The sequence below is a fragment of the Phodopus roborovskii genome, unplaced genomic scaffold, assembly GCF_943737965.1.
Source record: "Phodopus roborovskii unplaced genomic scaffold, PHOROB, whole genome shotgun sequence".
Classification (NCBI taxonomy): Eukaryota; Metazoa; Chordata; class Mammalia; order Rodentia; family Cricetidae; genus Phodopus; species Phodopus roborovskii.
This window is the reverse complement of record NW_026125295.1, coordinates 15192364-15211887: the sequence shown is the minus strand read 5'-3', so window position 1 is coordinate 15211887 and position 19524 is coordinate 15192364. Positions and strand designations below refer to the sequence as shown.

General features: G+C 49.6%; 1 protein-coding gene across 6 annotated transcripts in view; it reads right to left on the bottom strand.

The window, feature by feature from the left end:
- Tex264 (testis expressed 264, ER-phagy receptor) overlaps positions 1-19248 on the bottom strand; it is a 29261-nt gene extending 10013 nt beyond the window's left edge. The window contains exons 1-4 of one of the 6 annotated variants that reach the window (XM_051205472.1): positions 19121-19248; positions 18240-18306; positions 15785-16075; positions 6332-6553 (exon numbers count right to left, since the gene is read on the bottom strand). In XM_051205472.1, the coding sequence (XP_051061429.1) occupies positions 6332-6553; positions 15785-16042 (480 nt within the window). In that variant the 5' untranslated portion in view covers positions 16043-16075; positions 18240-18306; positions 19121-19248. Of the gene's footprint in view, positions 1-6331; positions 6554-15784; positions 16076-18239; positions 18307-18563; positions 18830-18940 lie in introns of those variants that run through there. The other 5 variants (XM_051205463.1, XM_051205443.1, XM_051205488.1 and 2 more) reach the window with 5 other exon arrangements.
- Between the last annotated feature and the right edge of the window lie 276 nt (positions 19249-19524).

Genomic DNA, 19524 nt, shown 5'->3' with positions numbered 1-19524 from the left:
GAAGAGGTGAATCCATGGAGCCTCAAAAGAGAAAGGTCTAGAACCCCATGGGTCCCTGTATACCTCAATCTCCAGAAACAGTTCCCCGAGGGATCCAAGAGGAAAGCCTTTGCATGTGGAAGGTCTTTGTTTCACCTTGGGCTTGGGCGTCTAAGAGTAAGCAGTTACTACAACTCTCGGCTAAGTTCTGTTTCTCTTATCTGCCCTGAGTTTGGCTGTGGTCCAGTTCTTCCTTCTCATCTCCCAGCAAGCATGTGTCCTGCTCTGAAGCCCAGCCTGGGATGTTGTCACTCAGATGACATACCCCTTGGTATGCTGGCAGATACTCAGATACCAACCATGGCTCCCTGATATTTGCAGGACCCAGCCTGTTCTTTTGGGCATAAACTTAGGTACTCTCCCAGGGTCCTCTGTCTCAGTGGACTCTAATGTATCTTCTGGACCTGCCTTCCCACCTAAATAACACTGTCTGTCTTTATTACCACCTCAAAATGGCTGCTTGTGTTTTTCCCTGTGAGTTGATCCTCCCCTTCCCACCCCCATACTCTCAGACACAGTTAAACTCTCAATGAGGGTGACAGGAAAGACTAGAGTCTAGGGCCTTGCCTACTCCTATGTCCTGGGCTACTGCAAGTGCATTCCTCCCCATGCTGGAGCAGGCCAATTAGCAGGTTACAGCTCTGCCACAAAACCTGGCTCTAGAGACCCAGTGAGAGAAGCCCAGGAATGGAGTAGCCTCAGCCTCACTTGAGGATGAGGACATCAGACCCAATAAGGTGCCTGGAGAAGCAGTTTCCTGTGCCTAGAGCAGCTGCAAGACCGCCATTAATGAGCAGCTGCTGGGAAAATGGGAAGACAGACCAGCAGCCTCAGGCTCCAACACTAACAACCAGTACTGGAGACTAAGTGTCAAGCTGGTGCATATTACTGTCATCTCAGGCCCACCATGGCACCATTCCAAGTACAGCCCAAATTCACAAGTCTTCTGCCTCTTGGTTCCACCTCCAACCACGCCTGAATTCACCCACTACTTCATCCTGACCTTAGGTAACCTCCCCTTCTCTTGGCTTCTGCCCTCTATTTGGGCTACCTGCTTTAATTAAGACCTCCTATGATTGATTAATCTTCTAACTAATCACCATGCTCAGAACAGTGCCATCCAAAGGAAGGTTCAGCAATTAATTGTTTAATGAGAGACTAAACTGAGATGTCAGGAAGGCTTCCACCTTTCCTTTGATTTTTGGTGCTAGGGAAGGAAATGGCCTGTGTATTCTAAGTACATGTTCCATGCTGAGCCCTACCATAGCCCAGCATTCCTTATTAAAATAAAGCTTATCATGTTAGTTAGCTTGGGCCAAGATGACCAGATCTCAAATTTCCCAAGGGGCTCCCTCAGCTGAATTCCCACAGTCAGGGCCTAATAGGCCTCCACTAGTATTCTGGACCCAGTCTCACCCGCTAACTCCCTCAGAGATGATGAAGCAGGCTAAGAGAATACAAATACAGGGTTCAGAACCTACTGGGCAGAGCCAAGTTTCTGGGCTTCATCCAGCTCATTGGGCTGACTCACCTCCACAGGCACCTTGTTGTGCCCTGCTCCTTAGATCCGAGCTGGTCAAACTAACCCACCTCCACTCCAGACAGACCTCTAACCTCAAGCCCCCATTCAGGCCCAGTTTCTAATCAGAGGGGTGCTTTTTCAGAAACAAATGCCTCTTCTGAAAGCGACCTGGCACCCCTTCACTCTACTTACACTGCAGCTACACAGCATCTTCAAAATCCAGAATAATCATGCATGGCAGGGAGTCTTCTCAGGAGTTCATCTCAACTAGTACACAAGTTTGCAAACCAGCTGAGCCTCAGAGGTCCTCTTTCAGACTAAAGGCTAAGACAGCAATTGGATTAAAGAACCCTGAGGCATAGCTATTACAGCTGAAATGGGGGGGGGGGTCCAAGCTGTCACCCACAGGGTATACCTCAGCATGGCCTTTAGCTTCCATCCCAGACCAGTGTGGAAAGTATGGTTTAAGCCTGTTTAAGCCTGTTAGAACAACCCCAGTCAACACAGCTTTCCCAGGACTTGGCCTTCATGGCCCCCTTTGTATGGAAACCACCTTTTCTGACAACTCCTCCTATAGCTCTCTTTCCAACTCTATAGTGAAAGAACCAGGTCTGATTTCTGGGGCCTGCCTATACTACCAGCCACTGTGTGAATAAGACCCTGCCTGTTTCCCTAAATTTGGGAGAAGATGCTTAAGCACTTTTTTTTTTTTTTTTAAACAAGACCTTTCCTCTGGAAACTCCTAGATATAAAAGACCCTAGAGAAGGGGTTTATGAAGAAGATTCTGTACCTTGCTGAAGCATGGGACAATGTAGTCAGGTGGCTTAGTCAGTCTAATTCCCTCAATGATCCCAATGAACTATTCATGCCTCTAGTCATGAGCTCTGCCCACGTTAGAGACCCCACAATACCACACATAGGACCCCTGTTTTCTCCATTCAGTCATGGATGCTGCATGTGCTCAAAGCCTTCCTTGGACACTTAAAAAGACTAGTTCTAACATGAGATGAATTTTGGTGGAATGGAAGTCTTTACCCATTGCTCTAGACTCATATCTAGATCATATCTCTTCTGTAGTGTAATTTTACAAAAGTTCAGTTTCCTCCTGTAGCTGCAAGAAGAAGCCTCGGGCTGGAGAGATGTATTAGCCGTTAAAGGCTAGGCTCACAACCAAAAACATAAGGAGAAGCCTCCTGTCTGGGACTTAAGGAGTGGTCTTCTCCTGCCCTTGTACTTCACTGAAGCAGTGTAGTCATGCTGGGACATCTTCTACATAAATAAATGGTCACAAGATACCCAGGTAGCCCTTACACATACTGTCCCAGAGTGTTCAGCCTGGAGGGTCCTAGTTATAACTTTGAAGGCAGAAATTCCAGCATCTGGCAGTGGGTGCACACCTTTAATCCCTGCACTTGGGAGGCAGAGGCATGTAGATCTTTGTGAGTTCAAGGTCAGCCTGGTCTACAGAGTGAGTTCCAGGCCAGCCAGGGATACACAGTGAAACCCTGTGCTAAAAGACAAGTGCCAGGAGGTGATGACACACGCCTTTAATTCCAGCATTCCAGCACTCAGGGGTAGAGGCATGAGAATCTCAGAGTCTGAAGCCAGCATGGTCTCCAGAGTGAGTTCTAGGACAACCAGAGCTTTACAGGGAGAGACTGAGACTCCAGCTCAGTCCAGCAGTTGCCAAGCTGAGAAGGGTTGGCCAGAGAGCCAGAGGCCGTCATGCAGTCACAAAGATGGGTTACAGCCAACCCTTCCAGAAACCAGAGGGGCCTGAAAAACACTTCTCTTTGGGCTCCTTGCAGTGACCCCTAGGTCCTTTGCTGTCCCATGAAACCAATGCCCCAGGATTAGGCACATCTACAATTGCCAGGACAGCAGATACTTTCCATCTCCCATACATCTCCGACTCCTCACCCCACCCACCTCAGCCTCTGGGGCAGCAAGTGAGACTAGCAGGTCAATCCTCCCCTTAGTCTGGCAGCAAGACCGTCCCTCATGAAAGAATACTGATGGCTGCTGTCATTTCATCTGAAGAACATCCACAGCAATTCCAAATCCAGAGAAAAGTGAGAGAGGAGAGAGAGGAGAGGAGAGGGGAGGGAAGAAATGGGAGGAGAGGGAGAGGGAGGGAGGGAGAGGGGGAGGGAGGGAGGGAGGGAGGGAGGGAGAGGGGGAGGGAGAGGGAGGGAAGGAGAGAGAGGGAGGGAGGGAGGGAGAGAGAGAGTTGTGTATGTATGCAGAGAGTCACATGTGCTGGCGTCTCAGTGACACAGGGCAGTGGGAAGGCGGCAGGAGTGTGCAGCAGGCTGACTCTGTTCTGTCTCTTGTGTGGAGAGACACAGGGCCACCTGCTATAGACTGCAGTTGTGACCAACCAGCTTCTCCCTCATCTCAGTTTCCTAGGTCCCAAAGCCAGGCTAAACACAGGACAGGGATGGCTCTCACCATGCCCCAAACCCCTGGCTTTTTGTCCCTGCCACCACCCCAGGAAAAGAGCCCAGAGCAGAGCTGACAGGCTCCCACAGGAGGAAAAAGGGCTTTCATCAAAGAGATGATGTCAAAACCAGCCAACCTGTGAAGCAGTCAGGGGCCGGGAAATTTGGACAAAGGTATCTAAAAATAAACCCCTGAAGCCAAGGAAAAGCTTTGGTGGCTGAGTCGCTTGCTACCAAACCTGGGTCTGGAACCCAGGAAACATTTTCCTGAGGATGCTCCTCCAGATTAGCCATCACAACTGAAGATGACATAGACCAGACAAGATGGAAAACACGGAACACCAGCAATCCCTTGAGTGCAGTGGATGTGAACCCCTTGAGGTACCATGCAGAGCAGGCCTAGGACGCTGGTGTCTCGCTTCCTGCCATTATACCAGTCCACCTTCCCAGCCCTCCACACCTCCCCTCCCTCTGGGAAGCACAACCTCTCCAGCAGTGCTCCAGGCTACCGTCCCAGCTCAAAGGAAACTTGTTCTTGCCTTCCCTAGCCCCTGACCTACCACCATGCCAGGTATCATCGTCACTCAGCCATTCCCACAACCCATACAGATGTCAAACAGTTTCACTGTCAGCTCACAGACCAGCTTTACCCCAAACCAGGCACCTCTTTTAGATTCTCACAGGTCAATGGAAAGCAACACTATGCTTTCAACTACCTTAAAAAAGGACACAGCTTCTGTGACACCCCTACATCATCCCTCCTAACAGCCAACCCAGCCTTAGTACAAAAGTTCTACCACAAAATACACTGCCAATCTCTGTGCAGGTTCTACATCACTACAATCACTGCTCCAGTGACTCACAACCTGGAAGAAAGTAATGCTGGCAACCCAAACTGTCTCTAGGAAGGAGGAACTTCAACCACCAAGAAGAGGTAGCCTTCCTGTGGACATCCCCACTCAGATCCTGAACCTCCTGAGCACACTCCTCATCCCTTAACCCAAAACCAGAAATGGGGTAACCCATCTTCAACAGATGGGTCGGTTGGTTATTGGTATTGGATTGAATCTGGGGTCCTACACATGCCTTCAAGCTATCACTTATACACACTGACACACAGGGAGAAAGATATTTATAATTCTTTGAGACAAGATCTCTTTATGTAACCCAGGTTGGACTCAAACTCTGGGTCCTTCTGCCTCAGCATCCCAAGATGCTGGGATTACAGGAGTGTACTATCATATCCCTACTACATTTAGATCAAACCTATGCTCCTTGCCAGGATGGTAGAGTATAGCTGTCATCTGAGAACTTGAGAGGTAGAAAAAGGAGAACCAGGAGTTCAAGGTTATCCTCAGCGACACAGCAAGTTTGAAACCAGCCAATGATTCCCTGCCCGGGGCGGGGCGGGGGGGGGGTAGGGCGGGGGACAGGAGGACGGACACAAAACAAAAATGTCCAAACAAACCCACTGTTGCTCTTCACCTTACCCTGCTTAAAACAAAACAACCTCACCTTCTCTGCAAAGCTCTCCTAGGACTCCACCCTGAGGTGGCCTGTTACATCTAACCATCCTGCCCAAGGGGCTCCCCCAACTCAGCTGCAATTTCCATAATATACCATATTTACTGCCTCTCTTCATCACCTCATGGTACATGCCTCTTTCATGCTCAAGTCTTCTACTCTGTGTCCTGAAGAGCACTCAGCACACACTCTATAAACACAAGCCAGCAAATGAATAAACAATCACTTCCAACCCAAACTGGTCCTTTCCTTAGCTCTCAAGCCTATAACACATTCAAAAACGTGGTGTAGACAGGTCAAGTTTTTCAGATTTTTGTAGATAGAGACCCCTGTCAGATCTCTTGGTGGCTGACTCTCCGCCTCCTCCGGACAGGTTGTGTTGCCAGCATTACTTCCTCCCAGGTCAGAAATAAAGGAAGCAGAGTCTGGCACTGCTGTTCAAGTCCTTGGGGGAATGTGGTGGGGGCAAATGTAGCATCGAGGTGAGGGGGACACATGGCCACTGAGAGCTTGTGAGGCCTCAAGCAAGATAGGGACAGGGTAAGGACAGGGACAGAGCCAATCTGACTATATCAGGTCAGGGTTCTGAACAAGCTCTTGGAGACAGTGTGACCCCAAGACCAACATCTGAAAGAGATGCCAGGAGTCTCTGCCAATATTCCCTGGCAACACAGGTGCCTGCCCAATGAGGGTCTCAGAGAGCTACTCTCTCCAAACTACTTAGTTCTCACATCCTGAGACGTCCTCTCCGTTCCCACTCAAGGGACCCGAGTGTCCACCCCATGTACTATGCCCATGTCTCACCTTGATGTAGGCATTCAAAGCAGGGTGGACTCGGTGAGCAGCCAGCCAGATGGATATAGGGGTGGTGTAAGGGAAGGTGGCTTTCACCACATGGCTGGGTGCTGGAAAGGAGAAGACCTTGAAGCCAAATTTCTGATAGAGGTGGATGAGCTCAGGTGAGGGTGACTCCTCTCCCTCACTGAGGATGCTGCCTACTGCACACCGGCACTTCTCAGGACGCACCTGCGGAGGCAGAGCATGGGGTCAGTACCACGCAAAGGAAGGAGGCCTTCAGACCTAAGGCCCTCTGTTTCTGAGCTAACTCAACCCTTCTCTGACAGGCTACAGAGCCCTAGATACCAGGATGGAGCTAATCATTTCTGTACCCAAACCAGCTATGGCTCATGCTATGAATCCTGCTGCATGACTCTAATTCATTTCACCAGCAAAAAAGCTGCATACGACTCAGGAATCACAGTGAGAAAAAAGAAAAGAAAAGAAAAAGAAAGAAAAAAAACTTAGTCTCTATCCTTCAGGAGCCATGGGGAGGAAAGAACAAAGAGCTATCTGAGCTATCACCCCATACAAAGCCTACATGGCAACTGCCAAGGACTTCCCATCTCCTGCTGTTACCTTCTATGGGTCCCAGTCTCAGAGGGCCTCCAACAGGACTGCAGACAGCTCATCCCAGGGTCTGGGTCCAGCACAGTCCAATTAGTTTATTTCCCTCCTATCTCCCAGAGGAGCAAGTTTCACTAACAGAGAAATCACAGTGAGCAGGGCAGCAGAACTGAGGAGCGAGAATAAAGAAAAAAGCCTACAGCAGCTGGTTGCTCTGTGAAAACAAGTGTGTGTAAATGTACACAGGGAACACACAGGACAGAGGCCAGGGTGGGGATTAGAATTTGCTGTGGAGGGTCAGGACGTGAGATAAAAATTTAAGAGGGCAGTCCTCTAGGTACACAGGTAGGAACAGCCACTATCAAACAGCCTCTACATCTTTTCCACCTAAAACCTGCCCACTTTCCAAATCCCTCCCTGGTTATACTCCATACTGGTGGTTCCACAATGTCTCCCAGTCCCTAACAAATGTACTTTCTATTCGACTCCTCTCTCCTAGGGCTCTCATCAGCCAGAGGCAATGAGTTCTTGGTTTCCAACCCTTCCTAGGCTGACTCAAGGCCTACAGGGACAGTGCTCACTTCTGGCAGCAGGTGGCACTAGTCTGCTCAACCTTTTATTTCCTATGTCTGTTTTCCTGCCATCTATGTACCAGCCCTTGGACTAGGCCCCCAGGGAAAGGCGTTCCTAAATCCAGGACATTTACCACAGATATAGTGCCTCAAGTCTGGGATTTTTTTTTTTTTTAATCTTAAGGCACCACTCAATTCTTTCCCCACCAGAACCTACAGACCTCTCTCCTCATTTAAACAGGACACTCCCCTTCCTCTACCTTCCTACCCCACTTTCTCAGCAGCATGAAGCAGTTATTATACATCTGCTTCTACCACCCGGTTATGGCCCTTTCAACACCTGTTACCATTCTCTAGGGGCTTTCTTAGCCCCGATCCACTTCCTCTACTCTAGCAACCTATCCCTGCCTTAGAATCACACTGTTCTGTTCTGGGTTCTGACCTCTGAGCAGACCCTGGGGGTTGGCCAACTCTCACGGTTCTGAGCTTGTTGCTTCCTTGAACCCAACGGCAGCAAGTATAACTTAGGAGTTTTAGTCACAGGCGATATAATGCAGTGTTCATAAACATGGCTACAGGAAGGCTGCCAGGGAGTAAAACCTGAGTCATGTGATCCTAGCCAGGTCCCTTGGCTTCTCAAGAGCACCAATTCCTTGATATTTCATTATAGGCCTTTCACATAAAAGAGGTAATTCACAAAGGCTTGGCACTTATAAAGTGTCTCATAACTATTTTTGATTATTCTTAACAGTAACACTGTCCCAATAACAGTCCCTTGGTCTAGAATGACCATCCAACCTAGCCTTTGAATATAGTCCTTCCCTACCCACCCTTCAGGCTTAATGCCCTCTCGATGAACATTACAGGGTAGCTTTGTAACATTTTTCCTCTCCCCAGACTTTTCCAAAATCTGCTGTCTTAGCCTTCTCGAGACTATTTAGCCTTAGGCTCCTCCCATTCCATTAAACACAACAGTGCTGCAGTACCATGTCTTGTCTCTAGATGGAGGACCTGTACCACTTATACCTGAAGAGCTGCAATGGCTATACAGGCAGGAGGCTCCCACAGGCCTGGCCTGACAGGTTAAGGAACAGGGAAGATACCTGACCCCCATGTATAAGCTATGCTAGCTGGGAGAGGAGTAGAGAAAAGAGAAAAACATGTTAACATAAGTTAGAGGGAAAAATGGGTGGAAAGTCACTTGTCAATTGACAACAGCTCCTTTCTCCCTTGCCTGCCTTAATTTGAGTTCCAAGGTCTTTCCTGGTATCAGTGTCCCCATGGAACTACCAACAAAACATTCTTTGACTCCAACATACTTGAACACGATTAGAACCTCTCAATGACTCCCAGCTCATATCTATGGCAAAACTAAACTTCCAAGCCAAACAGGTCGGGCATGACACTGAACTCACCTCAAAATCAGGAATCAGAGGGCCAGAACCTGGGCAGGCAGCCATTGGGTACATGGCAGAGGGAGGGGCAGACCCGCCTTGCCAGCCTCCTCTCCTACCACACCCCATATACACCCACATGCAGCTATTTGTAGCCAAACATGCCACGTCTTCCCATGCTGCCTCCCTTGCGTAAGCTCCTTCCTCTGCCTAAATGTTCCTCTTCAACCTGAGTCTTCTTTCTGGAAAACTCCAGTTCATCCTGCAAGACTCACCTCAACTCCTCTCCCCAAAACCTTCTGCTACTCTCCTGGAAGCTGCCCTTCCTCTTTGATCCCACATATACACAAATGGAAGAGGTTTCTACTGCACTATAATGAAGCCTTCTCATCTTTTCCTACCACTCTATAGCCTCAAGCCTGCAAAGTCTAGGATCCTACACAGAAAATTCCTTGGGTATGTTTGACAATGGTGCCAGTACACACACAGCTGCTCACACAGACCCTACACCACAATCAAATGATTGGCCAAGGGGAAGTGCTCCTCTCCAATGTAATACTGAGTAGTGTGGAACACAAGAGCTCCTTCTAGCTTGGTTTGTCTCTATGTCTACCAACTCCACAAGTAAGGTCATTATTTGCCCCCTTCCCTATCCTGGCCAGTGCTCAGAAGAGGTCCTACAGAAATCCTACCACCTGCAGCAGAAACAGGTCACCAGTAGAAAGATAGGACAGCTACGAAGATAATCCAGGAAGTGGCAAAGTTGCTCCAAAAGCAGTGGCCTAGCCCAAGACAAGGGCCTATGTCGTCTATTTGTCTACTACTTCTACTTATATCAAATTTGTTTGGAGTATCTATGACCAGAACAAGGGCTGGACCTGAACTGCACCACCCTGGAACCATACTAGGGAGACAGGACAAAGACAGAACCAACACCACTTTGAAGAAAGCAAAGCCCACCCAGGATCTACTATCAAAACCAAGACGACCATGCCAGGCAGTGATGATGCATGCCTTTAATCTCAGCAGAGGCAGCAGGCCAATCTCAGAGTTCAAGGCCAGCCTGGTGTATAAATTGAGTTCTAGGATAGCCAGGGCTGTTACACAGAGAAACCCTGTCTTGGAAAAGACAGAGAAAGAAAGAAGGGTGGGGGGGAGGTGGTGGTGCTGAACGCCTTTAATTCTAGCACTTGGGAGGCAGAGGTAGATGTTATCTCTGCGAGTTCAAGTTGGAGGCCAGCCTGGTCTACAAATGAAGTTCCAGGACAGACTGGGCTGTTACACAGAGAAGCCCTATACTACCAAGGAAGAGACAGGGGCATGTCAGGCTTCAGCACATTTTCAAGGTATATAGCTTCCTCTGTTCCAGTGCTATGTGCTATGAGGAGTTGCTTGGAACTTTAAGATTTCAGGTATGAGTCCATCCTAATTCTAGCCCACTGTCCCTAGAAGAGAGGTCTCTGACAACCATTAGGGCACAGTGAAGAGACATCACAAGGGTACTGCCTGGCTGAGACCTCAAAAGTGTAGGGATAGAACAAGATTAGTATCTTTCAGGATTCAGAAAAGAGAAATTATGTCAGTTGGCATACTAGGGTCAGCGGAAATGGCCAACCTCAGCCTACAATCCATTCAGTCAACAGGGATAGGTGTATCATCTGCCAATCCAAGACCAGAGGACTGCCATGATCCTTCTCTTGTTAGCTCTCAACCTGAGTTACTAAGGCAAGGGGATACACAGAGACAGAGCCCTGTGCTTGCACTGGTACTCCCAGGGTTAAAAAGGAGTGGTATCTGCCAATTACAGAAATGTACTGGGCCCCCTTTACCCAGACCTGGTATACAGTCAACACATCAAGATTATGTGTTCAACTTATCTGCTATGTGAAGGAACATGGAGTAGCCACCAGCTGGAATATGTGCTGATATCAACACCTAGGCCAGAGGACAGGACTCATACTTTAGGGAGCTCAGAAGGAAGAAGACATGGGATGTCAACTCTAAAAATGGTTTTCTGGGGCTTTCTGAGAGTTCCCAACTTTAGTCCCTTAGGAACTTTGTCTTCTACTCCCAGAAGCATACCCTACTGACAGCAGGCACCTGACAAAGCCTCACCACTCGCTGCTTTCCACACTTAAGCTCATCAGATCCAAACAGCTTTGTGTGCTCAGTTGGTACTGTTCTCAGCCTTGTTCCTGAGGCCCAGGGTACCAAGTTACTCAGCCAATGTAACATAGCAAGGCAGTGTTGGGGTCAGGGTTCAAATCTAAGCAGACAAGCTCTGGAATTGCAACACACAACCCACAGTCACATGGAAATTTGAGAATTCAGCCCTAGCTAGGATGAAGCAATAGCATTCCCCTGCACTGTGTCCCTCCAGACTCAGGGTGCCTGGAGCAGGCATTCCTGAAGACATAAAAGCCCCATGGTGAAAGGCTCTCACTGCCAAGGCTGCTGTAAGATGTGCTATGTACCATTAGGAACCAGGCATTGGACATTTGCCTCATTACCTTGATGCCACAAAACTAAAACCTGTCACACGGGAAGATGCATTTAGCATGCACAAGGCCTTGAGTTCAACATTCAGCACCTGAGGCAGAGGGACTCTTTCATCCCATTTGATAGAAGAGACAGGCTCACTGGGAGACCAAGTGACTCACAGAATCACACGCTAGGAAGCAGCCAGAGCCTTGATTCAGACCTAGAAAGGTGGATCCAGAGTCCTCTCCTCTCACGTTATCTCTGAAGGGCAGCAAGGAGCTCACCTAGAGAGACCTCTTCCACACTTAATTACAGAGCAATAGTCTGGCTCCATCTGGTAGAAAACATCCACAGGTTAATAGGAGTAGAGATAGCCTGGGTCCTCAGGAAACATCGGGTCAGCCTGTATTTCCACCACCCTGTGGAAGATGTCAGCCCTGGGAAACTTTATCTCCTTATTCCTTCCTAGGCTCCATCTGACCTATATGCCTTAAGGTAGCCCCACACCCCACTGAGCAGTGAGGAAGGTGGTATAGACCCAAGTCAGAACTCCGAAAACTCTCAGGCCCTGCAGCCTTGGCGGTTCTAGGCCTTGATTCTCAGTAGACAAATGGAAAGAGGATCCTTTAAACCCAGAGTGCCACCAGTTCCTCCATTACTCCATGCTTGGGAAAAGCATGGTGCTTGGTGGTGGAGGTGAACAGCATCTTGCCTAGGCCAGGTAAATACAACTAACTACCACACCCTCTTGCCTCACCTAGGCTACCACAATGGTAAACAGGCAGGTTGCATAAGCCCCAAACACGGGAGGAAATGTGGAAGGTATGACTGGTGGAGGACAGGGCCGACCTACAGGAAAGGTGACAGCCACTAACCGCAAGGGCCTATGTGCAAGCCAGCATGGCCAGGGTCAGATGACACATGCAGGGTCCTCCCAGTTCTTTATTTCCCTCCAACACAGAGGGACCCCCAAACGATTTTTGTTTGTTTTTTGAAACAGTTCCTCTGTCTAACAGCCCTGGATGTCCTGGAACTCACAGAGATCTGCCTGCCTCTGTCTCCTGAGTGCTGGGATTCAAGGTGTGCACCACCACCACCAGGTTCCCCAGGATTTTTAATACTAGCAGAGGAGGCTAAGGTCAATTTTCAACTCTCCAGGACCCAACTTAGAAAGAGGGCTGAGAGTGGAACAGTTTTTCCCAGCCAGAACCCTTCTCTAGCAAGAGGCAGCATGAACCAGTAGATACTGGAAATAAGGCAGGTCTGTTGTGACTATGACCTCAGGAACTCACTCCTACTCACCAGGTACCTTCAAGAGGAAATGGCCTGTACTCCATGAATGTTGGCCATTGACGAGAGAACACCTGTGATCCGTAGCAAGTCTTGTCCACTTTCTGACACATGTTGCCTCCCTGCACCCCTTTACACCTAACAACATCCAAGGCTTTCTGGGTCAGGGAATGGAATTCTTCCTTCTGCCTCACAGAAACCATCTACTCAGACCTCATAGTTTCTTCCCATCCAAGACTCTAGGACTCAAGGCTCAGGCAGCAAATAATATGAAAGAATTTATAGCAACTACTACTGTCTTGCCTTGGAGGTATCTCTTCTGCCATTTTCTAGACCCATACTAAAAAAGTGGAGCTTCCCTAAGCCTTTCTCGGGAATCTTCTTCCCTCCAAGACAGCTTGGGCTAGGAATGGTCACAACTAGGGAGCTGTCAGTTCATACCTCAGCAGGGTGAGTGACATCTAAAGTCAAGCAAATTTCTAACGTGGCTACTTACTGCTTTACTCATCACTTCCCACCACAATCCCAGAGAAGCCCATCTGAGTCCTGTTGTACTGTGTTGGGAGACTGGAGGTGGTGCAACCAAGAGGCTGGCCTATGTCCCCTTTTCCTATATACACATCTATGATGGACACTGCTAGCAGAGGCAAATAGGAAATGGCAAACAAGGATTCACAGCCTAAGGAACAAAACTGGTTCTCATTTCTAGCATCTCCAGGTTCCTGAACCCTTGCCCCAAGTGATTCTGGATCTTACGTGCTCAGCAAACTATACCTCATGGTTTCCATGGTGCCCCAGTGTCAAGCACAGGCCTAGTACAGAGCCAAGACTCAACAATGTACTGACTAAAACAAAAGAGACTAGTACCTCATTCAGGCTATCTTCATTCCAGGCTCTTTCCCCACCCTATACCTATTATACCTATTAGAGTACCAGAATGTAGACCAGGTAGTTTGACAAACGGATGTTAACCCCTGAATCCTAGGAGTCCATGGTTCCCTAGACCTTTTACAACCAACACTGGACAATGTCTAGCCCAGGTGCACATAGAGAGCCCCAAGCGTCCCTGTACTACCTACCCAAAGTGCACGCCAGGATATAATCTTGCTCTTAAAAGCATCTTCCGGAGTGACCCAAGTTAGGGATGTGCAGAATCAAAGTGGTCACTTTAACCTCTCAGCTCATGTTTTACCACCCTTTTCTGTTAAATGCCTGTTGAAAACCATGTGCTGGGATGAATGCCTCACTCATATTGCGTCAGTGAATCCTTGTCAGCCTATCTATGAAGCAAGTATTTTATCAGCATGTTACAGAGGAGAAAACATTAGTTCAGAAAAGTTGTGATATGCCCAAGACGGCACATCATAATAGTAAGATACAATCAGAACCCAGACTGCCAGCTCCAAGGCTGTACTCTCAGGACATGACTCCCCTGCACCAGTATCCAAGGCAGACTATGCTCAGCCAACACTGGAGTCCTAGGGCATACTCTATTCCTGATGGTTTATTGGAAGAAGCAGCCATGCCAGTAGAAAAGTACACTTTACTAGAGCTCTTTTGTCTCATTTTCCCCTGGCCGTGCCTCTAAATAATGACCCCTGTTACCTTGACCGGTTCTGATCCTGGAATGAGCACCTTCAACCAAAGAGGGTTATGTGCTTCCACTGTACTTGGGCCTCAGTGCTTCTGACTTCAGGTAATGCCCTCTCCAGTCACGTGACTGTAAAACCTCAATGTTTACTCATCCCTCAACTAGTCTGTGCCACCTCTCACCTGACCCAGCCCAATCTCTTCAATGGCTTCTATGCCTCATCTTCTTCCCTCCCTCACTTATCGCCCCCCCCCAGTCAGCTTCCAACACAAGGTGGTAAATGATGTCGAAACTTCCATTAGCCCAAGGAACCTTCTCTACCCCTTTCTCTACCAACCACACATGTCCAAGGGGCCACACTTCCTATTCCACCCATGACACCAAGCCTTTGTTCTTATGGTTCTTCTAGTTTCTAAGTCAAGTAGCTAAGCACAGCAGAGGCAAATTCTATTCATGTGAGAGGGCCCTTCTATCTCTTCTCTGAATCTTCCCCACATGCTTGAGATACTCTTCCTAAATCCCCCTACTCAAACTTCTAAAGACATGGAGTTCAGTGTCTTATTGGCAAATCATCTATATGGGGCTGACTACAGTTCACTGAGGGCAATGCCAGGTCTAATTCATGTCCAGAGTGCAGGTGTAGAGCTAGAGAGGACCTGGCAGAGAGGAAATCAGCACACCCTTGCTTCACCAAGTGTCCCAATGAGGCCTTGTCTTTAGGCAGTGTATAGGGCTTGTTCACTTGAGCTTTCCAAGCAAGGAAATCCAGGTTGAAGAGTCCAAACAAAAAATCCCCAGGGCTTAGTTTAGTATGGCTCAAAAATGAAGGCTAAAGAGTCCCTGGCAGAGCTGCCAGCCCATCTAGCTGTGGGCAGCACCACCCCATAGCACAGCAGGAAACTACATTGGCAAGCCCTGACTCACTATAGGCTTTCGTACAGCCAGACGCCTACAGGGTACCAGTGATGCTAGATTACTCTTTGACCCCAGCATCTTGGGCATTTGGCTCTAATCAGCCCTCTCCCAATAGGTAGCTTGAGGTCTAGAGAAAAGCCTTATCACTGGGTGGGAAGGCACCATGGTGACTAGAGAGGTAAGATTCTGAGCCCCATGCCCAGAAACTGCCCTCTTGGTCCTCAAAAGCCCACAAACCTGGCATGAAAGCTGAGGGATGGAAAGCAAACAAACAAGATTTAACCCTAGAGAATGGGGAAATGGCCTAAGAGTACTGGCCTCAAGTGGAGACAGAAAAAGAAAGGACAGCAAGAGACAGAGAATCAAGGTCCAGACAGAGGTTAGGGTCTACTGCTCAGAAATCCTTGAGCAGACATGGGCAAATACAAAGCTTTCAGAATGCAACAATGGTCCAGGATAAAACTGGAAGGGCTTTAAGCTTAGAGAGAGAAGGTAACTGCAGCACCAGCTCAGATTTCCTTGTCCTTTACTCAGAAACCCAAATTCTCCTACCCCACCATAACCTGGTCCAGGTTCATCCAAGAGGTAGAAGCCCTCTGAGGCTCCTTACCGTATGGGGGTTGTCATAGTAGACAGCGATGGAACGAAGCTTGGGAGAGATGCTGCAGCTCTCCGTGAAAAGCTGTCCAGTGTTACCATAGGACCCCACATGGAACTTGTAGGCCACAGTGATGTTACGGATTGGAGGTGATCCAGCACTCACTGTCACCCCAGTCAGCAGTCCTGAATACCCAGCAAAGGCCAGCAGAGTCAGCAGCAACAGCAGAGTCAGGCCCCCAATCAGGCCCAGTAGTAGGAGATCCGGCATGGTTCTGGGACTCCTCTCAGCACCCCAAGGCAGCTGTAAAGGAGACAGAAGGGAGAGGAGGCTGGTAGCCTGCTCTAACCCTACCTGCCTGCTGGTTCTGGCCCAAGCTCAGCCATGCCTTAGTGCTCTGACCTAGGAGGGGGAGGGACCACAGGTATTTACACACAGTGACCTAGAAGGGAACGACAGATGATTGAAGCCACAGGCCTCTTTTATTTCCTAATCATAGCCATTGACGCTACTGAAACAGCTCTCCCTGGCACTAGCAGGCCAGCTCATACCTGAGGAAACTGAGTCATCCACCAGGCCCTGACAAGAGAGATTTTCCCCAAGCTAGGCTAGATATCACCAGGAGCTATCCCTCTCCCTACTCTGCCTTTTCCTTCCTGTGGTTGAACCACACTGTCACCCTAGTACCCTCAAGTCTCACTCATCACTTGACAGGTGTGGGGTTGAAAAACTCATTAATAAATAGTATACCATAAGGAACAAAACCCATGGAGAAAATGGGCCACAAGAAGAAAATTTCATGGGAAATGCTTTTTTATTTGTTAGTGGGCCCATCTGGTCTATAAGGAGCTGAATTTCATGCAGAACTAGAACTCTAGAACTAGAGGAGACATGATCAAAACAGTCTGAGTGGCCAGAACAAAGTCCAACATGGGTTTCCAAGACATGAACCACCTAATCAGCTTTATTCCACTTTTGCCAGAGCACAAAGATTAGAAACAAATAAACAAGAAGAGGCTGTTAGAAGTAGAAACACAAAAGAGTACAAAGTAGGAGTTACTCCTAATAGACAGAAGAGTTCTACAGGAATAAACCCAGACTCAACACAGAAGCCTGTGTGGAATGTTCTAGGTAGAGTCTTACAGAGGGCTTCATTTGAACAGCCCAGGGATCACAGCCCTTAGAACAACAGTTAAAAAGAAAGAGAAACATGAACTTTACTAGGGTAACAGTCCTGCTCTAGTTATTTAAAATTCATATTATTTTAAGGGTAAGAAGGCTCAGTGGCTAAAGGCACTTGCTGCCAAACCTGACAACCTGAGTTCAAGCCCCAGAACCCACATGGTGAAAGCAGAGAATCAACTCCTTTAAGTTATCCTGTACACCACCCACATGGTGTTTTTAAAGAGCTGGAGGGATGGCTCAGTGGTTAACAACACTGGCTGTTATTGCAGAGGACTCAGGTTCAATTCCTAGCATGCACACGAAGATTAACAACTGTCTGTAACTCCAGTCCCAGAGGATCCAACACCCTCATCTAGTCTCTACCAGCACCAGGCATCCACGAGATATACAGACAACATATATGCAGGCAAAACATCCATACTCACAAGAAACTAATTTTTTAAAAAAACTCACATTTAAAAAGTACAAGGTTTTAGAGCTGAAAAAGTGACGCTTTATCCTTATAGAAAACTTAGCTCCATGATTTGTTCCCTGAAGGTTCTGAGTGTAAGATATGCTAAAATCTGTTTCTGCAGTCAATGAGCAGGCAGAACCGGCCTTGCAAAGAAGCCAAGAATATTTCTGAACTCTGGTGTCAGGACATTGGGGTGCCTCCCACTGGTCTCCTCGGGCATCATGTATGCCTGCCTGTAAGTTCCATTATCTTCTGTCTGCATCCTCTGCCCTGCTCATCCCTGCCTCCAGTTAAGTTTCCCTCTTCTTTGATAATGATAACAGTACTTACTCTATGCTAGGTACTATCTGTTGTGACTCGGCTGCTTCAGTAACCCTCAAAAGAAGCCAAGAAGGTAGGTGTACACAGGAAACAAGTAGCTGGAGGTCAATATGCAATTCCAAGGTCACACAGGTATTGCACAGAGCCACCTGGACCCAAACACAGGCAACAGGAACCCAAATGGCCCGACTCCAGTCCACTGCCAGTTTTTCTCTCCTCTGGCTTCCAGAATGGCATTCCATCCATGTTGGACCTCGCTGAACTCAAGGCTAGAAGCTCTCAGCATCTAGGCCACAGCCTGCCTTGGGAGTGACGAGCAATGCCACACACTTCTGTTGTAAGGGAACTTAGCTCCCAATCTTTCCTTCCACTTCTCAAACTGCTTGGAAAAGAGAGGGTATATTTCTGCCCACTCCCATAGCTTTGGTCAGCCTGGGAAAGAGAAGCAAGGCAAAATTTCCCCACACCCAGTAGGTAAAGACAAGAACAGGGGATGAGGAGGCTCACCTAAAAAGGCAGGCTCACTTTTAGCAACTCATAGCATCCAGTACAGCAGGGCTCCAGTACTCCGGCGCTGGGGGGGGGGGGGGGGGGGGACAGAAAGGAACAGTCAACAGCCCTAGACACAGGCAGTGAGCAAAGCAGGACACCCGACCCTGAGCAACCCCCTTGCGGTGAAAGCCCACTGGACAGGACTGTCTACCAGCGAGCCGACCCCACCCTCAGACCCCGCGGGCAAATCAGGCCAGACCCAGCCTCACAACGTCACGTCTGGGATCTTCCCGGGGCCCATCTGCCACACTTGGCGTCAACGCGGTGCCTGCCGCTGACCTTGGGCAGTGTGTGCCCTCTCTTGGGCCTCAGTTTCCACTAACGTCAGAGGTCCAGGGCAGATGCCTTCCTTGGCCCCAAAGCGTCGGAGCTGGGGCTCGACGCAGGCTTCCTGAGGCCGCTCACGTGCGCCGTGCGGAGGGCCCGGCCCTTAAAGGGACCTGCGCCGGCAAACTTGGGCGCTCGGAGCCACGGAGGGCGCCGCTTCGCGCCCTCGGCTCCCAGTCCCCGCTCGCCTCACGGCCTCAAGCACCTCCGCAACTTCTGAAGTTTGCCGTCGCGACGAGGCGCGCGGCCCCAGGAAGCGGAGCTGAAAGGTGAGCCCCGCCCCGTTCTCCCCAGTCCCACTGACCCGGGGCGTGGCCGCACCCAAGCACCCAAGGCCGAGGCAGCGGGCCGCGCCGGGGGATCGGGACCACCTCACCGTCGCTTTCAGACCCGAGAACCAGGCCGGGCCGGCTGTGCGCCAGACGCGGTGCACAGGGCGGCTCGGGCCCAGGCGGGAGGAGGATGAGGACACCCCGACCGGAACGCCTCGCCTCCGGCCCCGCCCTCACCTCAGCAGCAGCCCCGCGGACGCGGACCGGCGCCGGGGGAGGCTAGGGCTCAGGCGCGGAGCTTGCGCGTGCTTGCCCCTCACGCTCGCTCCGCCCCTGTCGCCGTGGGACGTGGCCGTGGCTGTGGGCGCGTGCGCTCCAGACTTTGGAGGCCTGCCCCGCCCTGTCTCCTTGGTAACGTGCACGCAACCCCCCCCCCCCCGGGCAGGGACAGCTCCCACAACACACATTCCTACTTCCAACATACCAAGGTGACCAAGCAACAATCGGTAGCCCAAGGTACCCGGGACGACCGGGTGGGATGGGAAAGCGCAGCGGCGACCGCTAGCCCTAAGCGCTGGGAAAAGTCGGCCTGTTTGCCTGCCCTAGAAGCCCAGAGGTCAGGACTGGACTGGATAAATGTT